The sequence below is a fragment of the Centroberyx affinis genome, unplaced genomic scaffold (assembly GCF_046629955.1).
Source record: "Centroberyx affinis isolate AG114_WGS23_722 - 3 ecotype Tasmania unplaced genomic scaffold, CSIRO-AGI_Caff_v1 ptg002799l_1, whole genome shotgun sequence".
In the NCBI taxonomy this organism is placed as follows: Eukaryota; Metazoa; Chordata; class Actinopteri; order Beryciformes; family Berycidae; genus Centroberyx; species Centroberyx affinis.
This window is the reverse complement of record NW_027280946.1, coordinates 63,039-80,311: the sequence shown is the minus strand read 5'-3', so window position 1 is coordinate 80,311 and position 17,273 is coordinate 63,039. Positions and strand designations below refer to the sequence as shown.

The 17,273-nt window shown below is 45.5% G+C and overlaps 1 protein-coding gene across 1 annotated transcript; it reads left to right on the top strand.

The window, feature by feature from the left end:
- The first annotated feature begins 802 nt into the window (after positions 1 to 802).
- On the top strand, positions 803 to 17,273 carry LOC139657954 (spectrin beta chain, non-erythrocytic 5-like). The gene is made up of 17 exons (XM_071535945.1): positions 803 to 853; positions 1,346 to 1,483; positions 4,486 to 4,632; positions 5,247 to 5,438; positions 6,588 to 6,674; positions 6,976 to 7,094; positions 7,202 to 7,316; positions 7,416 to 7,493; positions 7,584 to 7,699; positions 9,019 to 9,181; positions 12,800 to 12,927; positions 13,024 to 13,120; positions 13,649 to 13,798; positions 14,047 to 14,196; positions 14,816 to 15,072; positions 16,190 to 16,325; positions 17,055 to 17,273. The coding sequence occupies exons 1-17, from the start codon at positions 803 to 805 to the stop codon at positions 17,271 to 17,273; spliced, it is 2,343 nt and encodes a 780-aa protein (XP_071392046.1).

Genomic DNA, 17,273 nt, shown 5'->3' with positions numbered 1-17,273 from the left:
TTACATAATGACTCATATTTTGAAAATATTCTGTTTTATTTGAATGATCATATTACATAGAAAAATGTTTGTGAGTAGACTTAACTTCTATGTGCTATATTCTATCTAAAATGATGATGATGATGATGATGATGATGATGCACTGAATAGACAAAAACTCCTCTTTCACTCAGCTTTACTCAGGCTGCAGCACAACAGTTGTTTAGTTGTGAGGGAGTGGGGTCTTCATAACCAGCTGTGGATTTGATGAATCTCTTGGAATTTAGGAAGTGAAGTCATGTGGTGTGTTCGCCAAACTTAAAAGGCTTTATTATATTATGGAGTTTGGAGCAGGGTTACTTAGAGGGGAAAACAAGTGTAATTGTTTATAGAGTCATGGGAGCAACGTGTCTCTGAGAGGTTTAAAAGCAGCCTGTCTTTTACCCTCGCCTGCCTGTGGTTTAGGTAAGAGGCGAGGATCTAAAGAAAAAAAAACAGATTATGCGTATTGTAGGACATTTTGTTTAAAGTCAGTGGGCTGTTGGATGGTGCCTGTTCCTCGCTGAAGTCATCAGACCCTACACAGAGGCAGGGCGCACTGGAAAACATGAGGTCAGGGAAGATGTTAACAAAAGAAAAGGCCTGTGAGGTCCGTAGGGAGGCTGGTAACAACACACTGACACAGCAAGGCTCCCTTCCTTCTGCACAAAGGACAAAAAAACTGCATTTCTCGACATCATTTCTCATTCTGTAACCACAAAAATATGCTGTTTTTTTTTTTCTTCCTATTCTCACATATTTTCCATGCGCGTAACACAAAACAATGGTGAATTGTGTTACACACGAGAACTCGGCGGCGCCTTTACCTGCTCAGGTATGAAGGAATGAACCCGATCTCCCCCAAAGTCCTCTCCAGATGATGTGTTTACGTACGAGGCCGCCACACGTCTGAGGATCTGTCCGTTCCCGCTTCCTCCATTCGCCCAGATGTTTCCTGACTGCAGGAATGCTCGTCCGCTAAGGAAGCGGTGCCAGTCCTGTTCACTTCACCTCATGTAGTGCTGACAGTCGTTTTTTTGTTAGGAGGGACCTGGGGGCCCGTCTGACACATGTTGGCAAAATCTCCAGACTGTTAAAAAAAGGTGTAATCAACAGTTTAAATGGACACTTAAACTTCCCCTCCCTGTGAGGTGATTACGGCTGGAGAGCCTTACTTGGTTTTGTCTCTTATGGCTTTAATCAGAGGCAAGCGTCATTCAAAGAGGAACTAATGGCACCTGGCTTACAAGGTGCCCCAATAAAACAAAAAAAACGTCATGCCGTCCTGTTTGCAACGCTGACTAGTTGATGTTGTGGGTTCACGCAGATTTCAGTGCCCGGGCCTCGAGAGCTCCAGAGGAGAGAGAGCCAGCCACACACGCAGGGCGACGGGTCGGCCGCTGTCCCGTCCCACGGTGACGGCTTCACCCAGCGCACCTCGCTCTTCAACAAGGAAATCCTGCAGGTACGGTAAACCACAACACACGGCCCTAACTGCAGGCAGTCCCGCTTACTCAGTTCAGTCATTAATGAGATTATCACATGCTCACAACTGCATGGGCTTGAGGCTTTGAATGCCTGCTCATGATAATGCTGCTGCTGCTCTTCTCTGTGTTTCCTCATCCCGGCTGTAGACTAATTAAATACTTGAGGAGGGAGAACTTCCCACTCCACTTATTCCAGAATATGTCTATTTAGCAGATGGAGAAGAATGTGAGGTTGAAATCAATTCAAAAATCCAACTGACTTTATTATAAATGCATCAGAACCTCTGCCATAATCCCCACTGGTGCACAAAAGCCAAATAAGAAAAGAAATTGGATTGGGTTTAGTGTAAAAGAGAGAGCCGACAAACAAGCAGAGCTGCTGAGATGAAGTCAGAGCGGACGCTGCCTCTCCCATGACCCTCGGAGGAGAAACAAAATATGTACTGGTTCTTATTTTTGTCCCAGGGACTGCATGAGCCGCACTAGGTCGAGGGGAAAAGAGAGGGAGGGGAAACCGCCACAAGTGAAGCAATTATTTGGGGATGAGATCATTGTTTGGCTCCATCTCTTCACGCCTATGGCCCGGAGAGGCGCAGCCAAGCAGCACAACTGGCTGTGTTATCTCATCGCTGCGTCCGCCCCGGCATACAAGGACATATTTCAGCGAGGTCCGGCTCAGGGACGTTTCGGTCCAACAGTTGGCTTTGTCATTAGAGCTGTGTGTGAGTGCAGCGTCCAAAGTGATAGGCCATTTACTTGCAATAATAAGACATTAATTTGGGATGTGTCAGATGAAGAAAACACATGATGCATGCGTGCGCTGAAAATGCCTCTACAGCACGTCATTAATGTTAACAAGCTCAGCAGCCCTTTGCTCTTTAAGGAGTGCTGTTGTTTTTACAGGGAATGGCCTTTTTTTTTTTATTATTTTGAGTGTACTTTAAATCGGCAGAGCCCCGGCACCTGGGAGACCCGCTCTGATTTACAGGGATTTGGTCGACTGATATCGCTGATGAAAATGTGTTATTACAGTATTACATGGCGGTGGAGGGTGGAAGTGAGCTTTCCAGAGAAAGACTTTTTAAAACCCCCCCGATGTTTCGAGTAAGGAGAGCAAAGCAGGTCAGCACATGGAGGAGCGCAGCCTCCTCGACAGCCCGTCTGTCTGCTCGGCCACTCGGCAAAACATCTCGGCTTTCACCATCTCATTTCCATGACAGAGAGGAGCGAGAAACTAGAGACACTTTCACTCCCAGAGACGGTTCGGTGCCAAGATGTAATGCAGCAGAGTTTGGAAAATGTAGGTTGTTGGTAAACATTTTGTTTTGTTAAGATACTTGTCCTTGAATTTTGGTTCAAATGCTAAAAGTGAGACTTTTGAAAATGAAAAGCTGTCAGCAAAACAACTGTTCAACTGTTATGATATTTTCCTTTATGATCACAGATTTTCACATGAAATCAGAAGCAGTGATACAATCTAGACTGCATGCTTTGGCTCCCCATACTAAGGCCTGACTGTACATTTTTATAAACAGACCATTGTTGTGGAGCGAACAGGAAGAAACAAAGGCATCATAGACTTCCTGTATGAGGTCATTATATGCCATGGGAGCCAGTGTGAGGAGATAGGGGCCGGCCTGTTTAGTCAAGCTCTTTTCCTTCTGTTCAACCCAGAAATACCTCCGCTGCCCCATGGGCCTTGTAAAGTTAATGACTCGCCTCTCTGAGGAGAAGTGACATCACATTTTAATCTCATGCAAGACGACTTGTTTAGTCGCCATGTGATGTGCGGTTTGGATGTTTTGTTGATGCAAAAGACGGGCTGCAGTGGAGTCCATCATTCAGTGTCAGTCCGATTTCTTGGGAAGTAATGGTTTGATGTAATGTTACGATGAGTTATATGTGTGCTTGACTGTTATGTGACATTCTGCAGGTTGTCAAATCCACACAAGTAATACTATAAAAAATAAAAAAAAACGACTGCATTTATTAACTGCAAAAGTCATTTTAAATCAGAGTTAGAATGGGTTGATAATCCATTTGATCATTGTGACTCGGGTGGGTCACTGACATCCACACGCTGTGCTTTGCAGCAAACAAACATGTACTTTCCAGCAGTTTCTTGAGCTTGGCCACCTGGTTTGGAGTTCTCACTCCATACGCATGTTGCCAGAAAAGGCAGCTCAGAAAGACAAGGGCTTATGCAATGGACCCCATGCACTTGCCAAGAGAAACTTCTGCTCTGCATAACATGACATCGGAGAACAAAGGGCTGGTTCTTGATGATGTTTCTGAAGCGCTGTATAACTCCAGAGTCAGGGAAGAAAACGTAGCCGTGTTTGGTCTCCTGATCAGCAGGAATAACACTGTCTCTGCCACTTTGATTGCCACCTTGCTGAGTGTAGTGCTTTAAGTTTAACTTCTGTCATACACTCTTTACTGTACAACCAATAAGGCTGAGCCTTTAATGTGAAAACTCTGGGTATGAAATTCCATTGAAAACACTGCAGAAAATAGGACCATGTTTTACCATATTTTCATGTATACTGGAATGGATCCATAATGGTCTGCACATGTATGTAAGTTATTTTATCCAATTAAGCTTTTTTCTACAGATCTATTTCATAGTTGTACTTGTTATTTTAAACATAAAGTATACAAAGTCTTAATGGAGGAGAAACCAGTTGAAGTCATGGGTTGTTATGTAAGGGTCATGTACTTCTCATAAAGTGTCCTTTGTATTCTAGTACAACCTCCGTCAAATAACTGTGAGATATATTTGAAAATATGAATATAAGTGCATTTTTCTCCATGTTACACATTCCTGGCACAAAGAATTAGAGGCTCAATGATTTATGTTAAGAAACTGACATAAATCATGTGCGGTGTTGTTGTGTGTTGCTCCCACACCTTGACATGGCTGTGCGCATGGTCGCATATCTTTAATATTCAGATGTGTGTTGTTGTTGTTGTGATGCAGGCGGAGGCGTGGATCAAAGGGAAGCTTCAGGACCTGAAGGACGGCTGTAATATTCAGCGCTGCCCCCTGCAGGACTGGGAGGAAGCCTCACAGACTCTCCAGAGAGACCTGAAAGACTTCGAGAACACCCTAATCCAACTCAACCAGGTAGTGACATGATTAAACGCAAGGCTGGAATCTGACTGAAGTCTCAACTGATCTCTCAACTATACTTCCAAAGTTATCAGAGCAGCCGCATTAGAGCAACCCGAGTCCAGAGTGAAATATTTATTTGAACTTTTCAACAGGTAATGGAGATCTGTGTGCAACCATTAATCACCTTCTTTGGTTCTAAAAGGGAAGAAAAAAGTCTGTCAGATCCCATAACACATAGTCCTGTAACCATTTCCAGTGGCCCGGAAAGGACAGCAGACCCTTTCTCATGGCTCTCAGCGTTCCAGACGGCACTGTCAGGCCAGTTTATACTTTCTCCCTCAGGAGGGATTGTTTGGAAATGGTACATTGCTGATAATTAACCTCCCCTGACACTCGGACGCCCCGGGGAGGGCAGAGGTACAACTAGGAGATTTTCAAGGGTTTCGTCCAAGAAATGAATGGCGATATTCCAACATGTGTCCAGGCAGCTGGCACACAAACAGTGACTCTGACCCAACCGGAGGTGTCTGATGTACTTAGCTGCTGTTCTGTGTCGGTGTTGCTGCTTTGCCTGCGCTGCCCTCTAACGAGCAATGTCTTGTTGTTCCTCCTCTCGGTTTAAAAAGATGGGCGAGCAGTTGATCTGCAAGCTGAACCCCACGTCCGATCTTGTGAAGAAGCAGCTCAGCCAGCTCAGGGACCAATGGCAGACCCTGAAACAGACGGCAGCCAATCAGACGAGGGCGCTGGGCGGGGCCAAGAACCTGCAGGAGTTCAACAAGAAAGTGGACAAGCTGGAGGCATGGATTAAAGAGAAGGTAAAACTACAAGAAAAAGACTTTCTTCTCTTAACAAATTAACTTGTTTTTTTGCCTGTTTTTTTGCCCCCTCAATCAGATTTTTGGGGGTATTTTGGTCCTTTTCAGAGGCAATTTTATGAACTATGGAATAATATATTTACATTTACCGTACATTTTTTTGGTAGCTATTTGTAGGTTGGCAATTTCTTCTACTGCTGGCTGCGTGGTACCAACATTTTCTACTGCCTCAGGCTGCAAACTCAGTTGTTTTCTAATCAAAAACTGCTCATATTTTTACGTGAACAGGGTGAAATACAAAAAATGATACTCTTAATTATCGAGGCATTTTTTTTTGCCTCCTCGTTTTTAATTTCACAGGCATTTCCCCCCCGAGCCTCTGTTAATTTCCAACCCTGATCACATCCCTCTTTATTATCTGCCCACCTTTCTTCCTTTCCTCTTCCCCTGCTTATGCAATGCCAGTGTTTATACAAGTCCACACCTATCAGAGTTAATTGAACACGTTTGATAGTTTTGAACAGCCGCCCCAGAGGCATATCAGCTCCATGAGTGGACAGACAAGTCTCCAATCAACACTTGTCAACTGTCACTGAAAAATCAACTCACTAGTTCCGGAAAATGATCTCTGCATCCTGAGGGCAACTCTTGCTCATCCTCTCATATAGTCACTGGTGTAAAACATCTGCCACTAGCAATCAAAACACAATCAGTCAGAGGGTTTAAGATCTGTGTTTATGTCTCTGCTCATGTCCCCTGCTCCTGTATATCATCCAGGAGCTAGGATTGATGTTCTTACGGCTAGTTAGCGTTATCCCTCCTCTGTCATGAAATTCCATGTCTGGCACAAGGAAGCTGATGATTGATTATGGACCTGCAGGGAATGCAGTGGAGGATGTTGCTAAGAAGTCTTTAAGAGTTTATCCGTCCGTAGGGGAGATGGTATTCCCCGTTTAGTTCCACTCATCCTTTCCTCCGCGCGTCGGTGTCAAGTTCAAAGTTTCACCCCGTCGTGCTGGAAGCTATTTCTGCTTCGCATCTCCAGTGGTAGCGGGGATAAATTCGTACAACACTGGTGCCTCTGAAAAGAAACAATGCTTGGGTTGCTAACAAATGTGGGCTGTAAACACTGACTTTTATGTGTGCCAGCAGGAAGAGGAGCAGTCCCTGGTAAACGTCCTGGGGGAAAACGTTGACAAAATGCAGCTGACCAGGAGAATTTTAGATCTGAAACAGGTGAGCGTTGCAACGGAACAAGCACAGGAACGGATTAATCATTAACAGAGATTATTTTGTTTGGGTTTACGCTATTTTTGTACAGAACATTGGCTGAAAACAGCACACATGCCACGCAAACCTTCTTTTGGTAAATGATATCCACATTTCCAAACTTGTATGGTATACATTATGCTGTTGGAGCTTATCACAGAGGTTTTCCAATAGTCATCTATCTATCAGTGAACATAATTTTTCTCCCAGGGTGCATGGTAAAGACAGCTGAAGTCATAGTTGGATGGTGTCCACTGTTTCCTTGCAGGATGAGCAGCTATACAGAAACCTCCATGAGGAGATCAACCACTTGGCCCTGAAACTGGAGAAACAAGGGAAGACAGATGGCAAAAACATCTCCAGCAGAAGGAAACACATCAATAAAATGTACACTATGTCCCTTAAGATGAATTGGTATGTTGAAAGAAACATCTTGCCTCTGAAGACGAATTGAAGACTGAACTCATTTGTACCATGATCTGCTGTGTGTGTAGGTGGCTGAAGGTCCAGTCCCATCTGAAGAACTATCATGAAAACCTCCAGCTAGCTCTGGAAGTGTCCTCCTTCTACCAGCAGGCCGATAATACACTGTTTGCCATCAACAACATGGTAAAACCACCTGCCAGCTTAATTAATGCTGTTTATTTTTACTCCAGGCCTGAGAATCACTTTGAGAATCCACTCAATTATGCATTTTCTCTCTTTTAGAGGAAAAGCATATCTGCGTCCAAAGACCTGGACAGCTATGGAGACAGGGAAATCCGCGACATTGCCAGTCAAATCATGGTAGGAAACGTCTTTTCAGTGTAAAACCCAAACCCTGACAGTGTGTTGTTGAAGTCTACTCTGCCTAACCTGCAAGCCTGTCTGTGGTAGATGCTGGATGTGACAGTCTCCCAGCTGTCTAATCTCCATCCTGCGCTGGCTGCTGGAGTCACACAGAAGCAGAGTGAGGTGAAGGACTGCTGGGCGCTCCTGCAGAAGGTTTTCAGGTGAGACGGCAGGCCAAGGACACCGCAGACAACTCTGGTGGCCCGGCGAATACACGACCCATTTCACCCAGTAATTGGAGCGCCACAGGTTTCCACTGAGCTGGAGTCGGTCCTTCTGTCATTACTGCACTGGTACCCTACGTAAAAGAACTGCACTGGCAGGAGCAAGTAGGCCCTTTCCAAATGACAATTAGTTTTGTATAAAGATTTTTTCCCCTCTCTTGATTAGCCGTGTTTAATCTGGGCTTGAATCAGTGAAAAATTATAAGCAGAGCGAAGCACTCGGCTGTCTGGATGTCTGGAGGCCCAGCGCCGCTCATTCACAGCATCGTTCACCACTCTCTTTTCTGTTTAAAACGTCCAGTTTTCTGCGCCACTTTAAACTGTCACCACGTGTTTGATCACTGCACCAACTGGATCTATGAGAACGATCTCTCCAGTTACCGAGTCAAGAAGGCATCGTGGTGTGCTGTGTGCTTACTCTTCAGTTCTTGCCATGACCTAAAAACATCTGCTGAATTTAAGATGAAACATGTTTACAAGAATATTTTAGCTAGTTTTTACTGGAGGGATTTACTTTAGGGATCCAGACATTTACTTCATGGGATAGTTTCTCATGGTAAGATAATATGTACTCGGCTGATTATTGGACTTAAGTTTAGCAAGAACAGCCACCTTTAAATTCTGTGCTAAAAAAAGTGGGCTAGTGTATTGTTTTGTGATCCCTACTAAATGGTTACTATTGGTTACACAGAAACATGCACAGTGAAAGTTGCATACAAGCTCATTTGAATAATGTCATAGATGTTGAGTTTTTATTGGAAATATAAAAAGCTCTTGACATAAATTTGAAAAATAGCTTGCTTTTCACATATGGCATAATAGAAATATTTCATAATAGAAATAGTATTGTTCTAAACTTTAGAGTTGAATTCCTTCATTGTGCAGTATAACTTGAAAAACTGTTTGCCTATTATGTTTGCTATTTCACAATTCAGGGAAGAAAAAAAAGATGAACATTTTCCATGTTCCTAATAATAAATGGGGTCAGGCATAATTCAAGTCCGTGGTTCTGACATCCATCTCCGACAACTCCTGTTTTCCAAACATTTCTCAAGCTTGGTTGGTGGGCTATCTTTAGATCCAAATATTACATCATCTCCTCGCTCTTATCTGCTGCTTTTCATAGCTATTTAAACTTCACGTACACAAACACTTTCAGAATACTTTCGCCCCATACTTGGAGTCCTGCGTGTTGTTGAGGCCAAAGCCCCGCTGACAGCTCTACATCACCCTCCTGTCCTGCTCTTCCCCTGCAGGAGCGACAGGACCGCACCGCCTCCCGCCGGCCCCGCGTTCACCAGGGAAGACGCCGACCCCCTGACACCGGCCCGGGAGCCCCAGTGCAACGTGGGAACGGAGCCACAGAGGATCATGGGAAAGGAGGTGAAAGAAGAGCAGAATCGTCTCAAAGGCTGCGCGGTAAGCGGCTTCGGTATTCCGTTTCTATTACTGGGTTGACCACAGCGCGGCTCTCGAGCGGCGAGGAGAGAACAGCCCCATCAGCGGTGGTTAAAGATGAGCTCAGCCTCCTCCGGCCCGACCGGGGGGAGCCACCAGCGAGACGACAACCGTGGCTAGAGAGAATGACGCACTTTGTCCCTTGGTTTGGAAAACGCCTGATTTACAATGTGTCCAGATTGTCTAAATAATAATAATATTCTGGGGCCGCCTGATGTGCTGGAGAGGAGTCACCAGTCTTCTCTATCTCCTAACAAGAGCCTCAGTCTGCAAGTGGTATAAATATTGCACTGTACAACTCCTTTTTAGAGGTGTTATTTACCCTGGCGCAAGAATTCCATACGTTTCCATGAAAAATGTCAAGCCATGATTGTACAACATGGATGAACGGTGAGCCAGAGTAAACAAGACTTTCCCTCCAAACCCAAAATCTTAATAGTTTTCATATCCTTTGACATTACGGTTAGAATAATATCTTGGCTTTCAACCGCTGTAACAAAAGTACACAGTCATTGGATTAATACAATATTAATAGATGGGTTGTGGATAATCCGCGGAGCATGTGGATTCCTCAGACACGACATTCTTCGTGTCAGAGGCCGACCGACGCTTTATTGGACACGTGGGTTCCCCCGCAGCACGCCCCGCTGCCCAGAAACCTACAAGGAAATACTGTTTGCGTCTTTTGGTATACGAGGTATTCAATAACTTGACTTAAGTGTGTGGTATGTTAAAAGCCCGTAATTATGTTTATATTTAGTCCTTTATGTTTGGCAATTTAAACCTCTTTACAATCTGAAAGTGAATGCACAGTGGCTATTTGTGTCCGGCCCAGAGGTATCCCATAATGCAGCGCTCCTCTCCTCCTCTCCTCTCTCTGACCCCGCGCTCTCGTGAAGTCCCTGCTGAGCCTCTGGCCTCGTTCTGCCCGATGAGAAAATGCCCAGATGCTCGAGGAGAGAAAACTTCACTCTTTCCATCCTCTTGCTGTTTTTCTGGTTTGGTTTCGTTCCCTGCAGGACTGTGGCCAAATGTGACAGAGGCCCATCAGGCCAGCAGGCCGGGCTCAGGTGTTCCTCTCACCTTGGGCCAGCCTGGGCATCCCGATTCCTCTCACAACAATAGTTGCTTGTGTTGTCGGGGGTTACCTAGGCGAACTATCTGGGAGCCCCGCTCATTACTCTTTATGGAAGCTTTAATAGGACACTCCAAACAAAACCCTGGAGCCTAAAGGCCAAACTCAGCGCCAGGCACAACCACTAGTCAAACAGTAAAAGTAATTTGTCACATAGTTTCGCAGCGCTTTAACTCCGACTCCCGGGAGTGCTGAATTGATTACAGTATTATTAAGGATACCGGACGCAGCTGCGTAGGGCTGTGGGCTGCTAATAACACACAGATATTTGCATATGTGCTCGCAGCGTCCTGTAGACAGTGCTTTCAATGTACTGTATGTGCACACACACATATACTCACATGTGCTCACACACACACACACACACACACACACATACAGAGCTTTCTTTCTCTTTTAGTCTCTCTCTCTGGTGCAATTTGATTCAGTTGGTTAACTGTACACATTTAGTCTGTGTGTGTGTGTGTGTGTACGCCTATATGCCCTTGTTTGTGATTGTGTTCTAGTGGAGCCAGTGTTAGCAGTAGTGCGGCCTCTTGTTGCTGGAGGTAAACATGGCTAACGTCTGTTTCTCTGGCTAATCGTAGCCAGATGCCGGGGCTGCGGACCAGATGGGCACGGAGCTCAGTGATAGTTCTTGGCTGACATCACTTCATAGCACAATGCAGAAAGACGCACAGCGGAAGAGGGGAACGGTAGAAAGAAAGACAAGAATCAAAAGCACCCAGGGAAGGAAAAGTACGGTGAAAGAGGAGAGGATCGGATGAGGCTTAAAAAGTACAGAACACCTTTGAATACGGCATAGCGAATCGTTAAAACAGCTATTTTTTGCTGCGGGTGACATAATTCTTTTTCATAAGGCAGAGTGGGATGTGGAGAGCTCCACAGGAGTTGTTTACAGTGGAGGCCAATGTGAAGGATGAAGGACGGAAGCAAATATCTGGGGAGTAGACGTCAGCGATGGTTATCAGCCCTGTCAAATGAATCACACCCGGTTGTTATTTTTGCTGTTTAAATACATAAATAGGCTGATAATGTGCCTCTATGTAATTCAGACCGGTCTATAAAATGACTGGCATGTTAGTAAATGATTTTAGACCCCTTCAATTTACTGCATCTCCTGCAGAACTGTGGAGGCGACGCTTTCCTCCAGCTCTCTGACTCACTTCTTCTGTGAGCCGAGTCAGAAAATGCCATGGTTAAATTAAACCTACTCCATAAAACACCATTATTAATGGCTGCTTTGTGCTTTTTGGCTGTTGTATAAATTCAGCATTTCTGATTTTTCAATGTGAAAAACATTGACAGATGCATATTTGCCATGCTATTTGTCACAGAGACCTTAATGCTGCCAGCACTGTTTTTACTGGCGTTTGGGAAAGACATTATGTGATGTAGGACAATTGACACAGGATGACATTATTTATACATTTAAATAAAAAATGTTTACCACCCAGTTTGGTTAGAATCGCTCTCAGTGTCATGCATTGGACTCAGTTCAGGTATTCATTGGTTCTGTGGATCCTGATGCAGTACAATGTGAGACGGCCTTTAGTAATAGACTGCAGGTGGCAAAAAGAGCCGGTCAGTGTGATCAGGATTTCATACTCTGCTCTCTGGAGGAGTCCAGATGCATGTAGCTCCCACTTTGGAAACCCTGGTGCAGAGTCCTTTGGCCAACCTTTTTAGTACTCAGATGGTTGTAAAAGTGGCTTAGTGGCTGTTGACGTCTCTAATATATTTCTGCACACAGACAAGGTCTATAACTCAGCCATTGACCTTGCTAAAAACCCCTCCACACAGTCCTATACAGAGGCAGGGTGGATGGCCATGGAAATCAATGTTAGGCTGAAAAAACACTGTTGCTATTTAATGAGAGTTGGGGATAAGGGAGTAAAGAACATAAGGGTTATGTTTTCAACTGCAATGGCTCCTCTTAGTCATCAGAGTGGTATAGCACATGTTGGCGACCCGGCTGGACTTAATGTGTTCATTCATAAAGCCGGAATAATTGTTTTTAACTTTTGCTCCCATTATTATTATTATAAGCTGACTGCTGTCAAACAGAAAAATTAATAAAGCGGCTTGTATCTTTAGTCTGTGCTGTGCATGTCTGGGCTTTTTCACTGAGAATAACCAACCTTTGTGAGGACGATTGCGTTAGTGTAATTTACAGGAGGCTTTACTCTGCTCTGGGCAGCTGTCCATGTTGTCCGGCCTCCAGCCACATTGTAACATTCATGTCAGCAGCGAGCTAGCAACGCCACATTGTCTAGCGACTGCTCAGAGCTGAAAATCCTCCTCCATCTGATATGTTTATGGCTCCAGTCAACATTTATTCGGTTGATGGCTAACTGACAGAGAAAGCAAAACATTACTCACATGTCACTTTACCGTTCTTTTGGGATTTTCCTACACAGTCTCTCTGCTCTTTCTGTCGACAGAGCGGTAGGAGAACGCCGAGCGGCCAAAGCCAGGAGCAGCAATCAGCGAGCCACACCTCCTCACCCATGGGAGACGGCCTCGCCCGCGCGCATGATGTCATGGTCAGACATCAGTCGGAGGGGGAAAGGTGACATTTCAGCCTGGCTTCTCCCTCGCTCTCTCTCTCTGTCCCTCTCATTATGTAAGTCGTAATTGGAGTCACATGTCGGCGTTTGCTTTGCAGCAGGAGAGCGAGAGTCGAGCCCAGCCTTGCCGTCGCCCCGCGAGGCCACCCACAGCTTCACATCCAGCTCCAGAAGTTCACCGTGTCTGCCGACAAGGTGCTTCCACCCCTGCAACACACACCTGCATTTCCTCCATAACAAAAATCACTTTTCACAGTAGTCTGTATATTGTTAAACCATATTATGTTGACACTAAAATGCTTGATCTTCCCTTAAATCTTGTGACCTCAACGTCAAAAACTTACTACACCATTATCATGTAACTAGCCACAGACATTATGTAACAGTTTTCAAATCTGGTCCATAACTACTTTAGTAGTTTAACATTGAGACTACTATAACAGTTATCCAATTGTCTTATCCTCAAATGTGTGTGTGTGCTGACTGGTAAGCCTCTGCCCCTCTAATTTCCAGTAACAACCCTCAATTCTTTACTAATGCTGGAAATGCTGGGCGGGGAAGCATTGGGTTTAAAGGCCAGGATGAGATAGATCCTGTTCGCTGTGTTTCCTGTGGTTTGGCAGCTAAATGTCACCTCTCTTTTACTGCTATCAGCTATCCTTCCTCCCTTTCCAGCCTTTTCCTTCAAATCATGCATCTCTAACTCTCTCCTCTCCATTACAGACTCTGTCCTGGCTGAAAGACAACGTTTCCATGGCCACGCAGGTGTGCTCAGTGGCCAGCTTCGAGGGGCTGGAGGCAGCCAGGAGGTGTCAAGATGCTCTGGAGCAAGATATCCTCACCAACAGAGCCAGGATAGAGGTGGTGAAAAGGGTAAACAGAGGCACTCCTGTCACATTCACAATGACAGTCACAATTTCTATTTCTTTTTTTTTTGTTATTCGGGCATCTTGAGAAGTCTGATCATGCCGGATAAGAGGGTATTAATCAAATAATGAGCTGACATTTCATCCAAGACAGCTTTGGTCAACTAAAGCTCCAGCTTAGGCGATGTATTCCGCAATATAAATCCCAGCTCTTAGTCATCACACGCTCTCATCAGCTTAATGCCCCTTCCTCAGGAGGGCCGTGGGCTGGTGCGCGCGCAGCACCCCGGCAGCGCCAAGATCGAGGAGTTCCTTGGCCAGTTGGAGGTCCTGTGGGAAGAGCTGCGGAGGAGGCACCAGAGGAACGCCATGTTTCTGCAGGCCTCAGAGGAGCTGGGTTTCAGGGTGAGACTCCACAGCCCATATTCATAAAATGCTTTCGAATAGGAGCTCCTCTTATTTCATACTGAGGTAAGTTACTTACCTCCAAAGTTATAGGGGAAATTTATGGTTATGACGGATGATCCTGGATCAGTATTCCCATTGTGAGAAGCTTTATACTGGCCTGGAGCCTGGGCTGTACACACGCACATTCATGGTTAGAAGCTTTCATTTACTTACATCTTTACCACCTTAATTGATAGAGCCTGCTAGGTATATACCCAAAACTTTACAAAGGCTAATCCAAAGGGTATAAATTGTCCTGCCATATAATTCGATTATGGGATGGAAAGAGGCTGCAAATCCACCCAGATTGATGACTGAGTGGGAAAAAGTACATGTCTTTTATTGCGAAAGATGTAGGTCAGGGCATGGTCTACCTCCAAAATCATCAGTGTGCCAGTGTTAAGCCTGCCAGTTTGCCCATTATTGACTTCATTGTACAGTACCTCACCTCCTGTTCTTTTCGAAGTGCACTACATCAGCTCTCAGTGGGAAAAACCCCTAAATTAGATGGATGATTCGCTTCTCCCGCAACCTTTTCTGACGCTCCCCTTCCCCTGTCTTCCTCCCTCCTACACAGGTTGTGAAAGTGCTCCAGGCCTTGGGCAGCCTGGAGGCCTGGCTGGAGTCTGTGGAGCTCTCTATGAGAGAGTCGTCCCTGGCCGGAGACCCCGAGACCATGAGCATGGCTGAGAGGGAGAGCTGTCTGCTTGAGAGAGAGGTGGCGGCCCGCAGCCTGGAGCTCAGCGCTCTCAGGCAGGAGGTGGACCGGCTACGGGGACAGAGTCACCCCCATACACAAGGCCTGCCGGCCCGCATGGAGGAGGTAGAGAGAAAGTGAGTTGTTCAGAGGAGGAGGGGGGGGGAAGTCGGGGGTAGCCCTCTGCCTGCTGTCGTCATGAGGATTCATGTTATGGATCAGAACAATCAGACTATCCCCTGTGGTTTTGGTCTTCACTGTGGTCAGGAAATAAAGTAAGAATGCTGTCAGTGTTTCCAAGCGCTCGCAAATTTAAGCACGCCATTACTTCATGATATCAATCAAACGTGGAAGAGTTTATTCATAAAATCCTTATTTAAGAAAAACAATTTCAGCCCATAAACCACAAAAGTATATATCCATAGAGCTCAGAAGTCGTCTTTTTTTTCCTCCAACCTGCCAAAAAAACATCTCCATGTGCTCATTCATAGCAAGGCTCAAGTTTATTCACTTGTGATTCATGGAGCACTTAGCGAGGTCTACCCCCGAGTCCTGACACGCACTTCACCCACAGGTTGTCAGTGGGTGTCAGAGTCACCCATTCCATGTGTTCAGGATGACGCCTCTCTCTGTGGTTGGGCTGAGCTGCCTCTAGAGAAGGGCTGTTTCCTTGGAGTCTCAGTAAAACCTTATAATGCGGCCTGGTTTATTGGACGTACCTATGTCTATAAACACAGGTTCAAACTGTGTAAAGGACACCGAGCTTACCAAAGAAAATAAAGAAACGGAAAGGGCTCCATTTAAGTGTTTCCAGGGTGGGGGTGTTAGATGGGGGTAGTGATGGGCACTTGTGCGGTCTGAGGGGCCATTGATGCAGGTCGAAGCTCCCTCTCTCACTAAGCAGCTGTAAGACAGTCGGGCTGACATCATTTTTTAACCCTGCGAATGAGGAACTTAAGGCTCATTTATTCTGGAAAAAAATACCTTTCCACGTTGCTCCCCTTACAACCTCAAATATAAACTATGGAGGGGCAGGGTGCCTTTATGTCCTGAGGTACAGTATATATTTACAAGACACATGATGTATGAATTCCTTTACATAAACAGCACTCTTGTGTGATGAAATGCGTTCTCGGTGCTTCTCGCGGTCTCTGTAAAGTGGCTCTGCTGGAGGAAGCAGGTTTGTATATGCGGATGAGGTGTAGCTGACAAGTTAAAACATTACACTGAGGCCCGGTTCTCTGTGTTTCCCAGGTACCAGCGTGTCCAGAGCGCCCTGACCCAGCAGAGCTCGGAGCTGCAGGACACGCGAATGCTGACCGAGTTCCTGGAGCGCGTGGAGCTGGAGGAGAGCCAGGAGCTTAGCGGGAGTCAGTACAGCCTGGGACAGGTGAGACACAGTTCAGCGTCTTACCTTGGGACTTTAAGCCTGGTGGAAATGTGCAGCGGTAGCCTGAATTTTGACTGTTGTCCGGTTGGGAAAAACAGGATATGTTCTCCCCTCAATCAACAGCTAACAATAGAATGCCCTTGAGCAAGGCACTTAACTCTCGGCCGCTTCAGTGCAATCACTCAGTGGCCTCAAGTGTGTGTATGTTCCCCTCCCTTCCTCCCTCTACTGTTCTCCCAGACTCTTGCTGTAAACAACACTTAGTCACAAAGCATATTGGGTAAAGGCAGGAGTGTCTGTGTGGCAAAGCTTCAATAATATTGGACCAGTCACCTGTCATACTCTGCAAAAAATCTCCATCGTCATTTAGTCTAATATTGAGTCCTAAAATTGTCATTTTAATAATAATAATAATTTAATAAGTGAAAAAATCTGCCAGTAGAGTTAGATAATTGCACTTGTTTCCAATGTAAATCAATTTGTTTCAAGAATTTTGTAGAATCAAGTGTAATTTTCTTGATAATAGTGCAGTGATCTGCCTTTTTCTCCCTTTTTTCTTCTCTTGGTTTAAGAAAAATAAGATTTGAAGGGTGAATATGAGACTAAATGACTTGTTAAGATGAAAGTTTTTTGCAGTGTATTGACTGAATAGACAAGCCTATAACAACTATGGTGTATGTGTGTGTGTGTGTGTGTGTGTGTGCATGTTTGTGCGTGTGTGTGTAACAGCCTCTCCACAGTGAGATAACCTCAGCTCCCGCCTTGCTGGGCCTCCAAAGCAGTGGCGGTGGCGAGCCCCTGATAGAGAGCATGGGAGACCCCGTGGAGGAGCTGCGGGAGGCTGTGGAGATGCTGAACGACACTGTGAGGGAGCGAGGCCGCTCGCAGAGCCACGACCAGGCCGTCCAGGAGCTGCTGAGCAAGGCAAGGAGAGAGCGCACGACTTGA

Excerpts from the sequence above, each read along its gene's own strand:
- LOC139657954 (XM_071535945.1), top strand. The coding sequence starts at position 803 with ATGGTGAATTGTGTTACACACGAGAACTCGGCGGCGCCTTTACCTGCT. Across the intron at positions 9,182-12,799 it reads ATCGTCTCAAAGGCTGCGCG|AGCGGTAGGAGAACGCCGAG; the intron begins GTAAGCGGCTTC and ends TTCTGTCGACAG. Across the intron at positions 16,326-17,054 it reads GTCAGTACAGCCTGGGACAG|CCTCTCCACAGTGAGATAAC; the intron begins GTGAGACACAGT and ends TGTGTGTAACAG.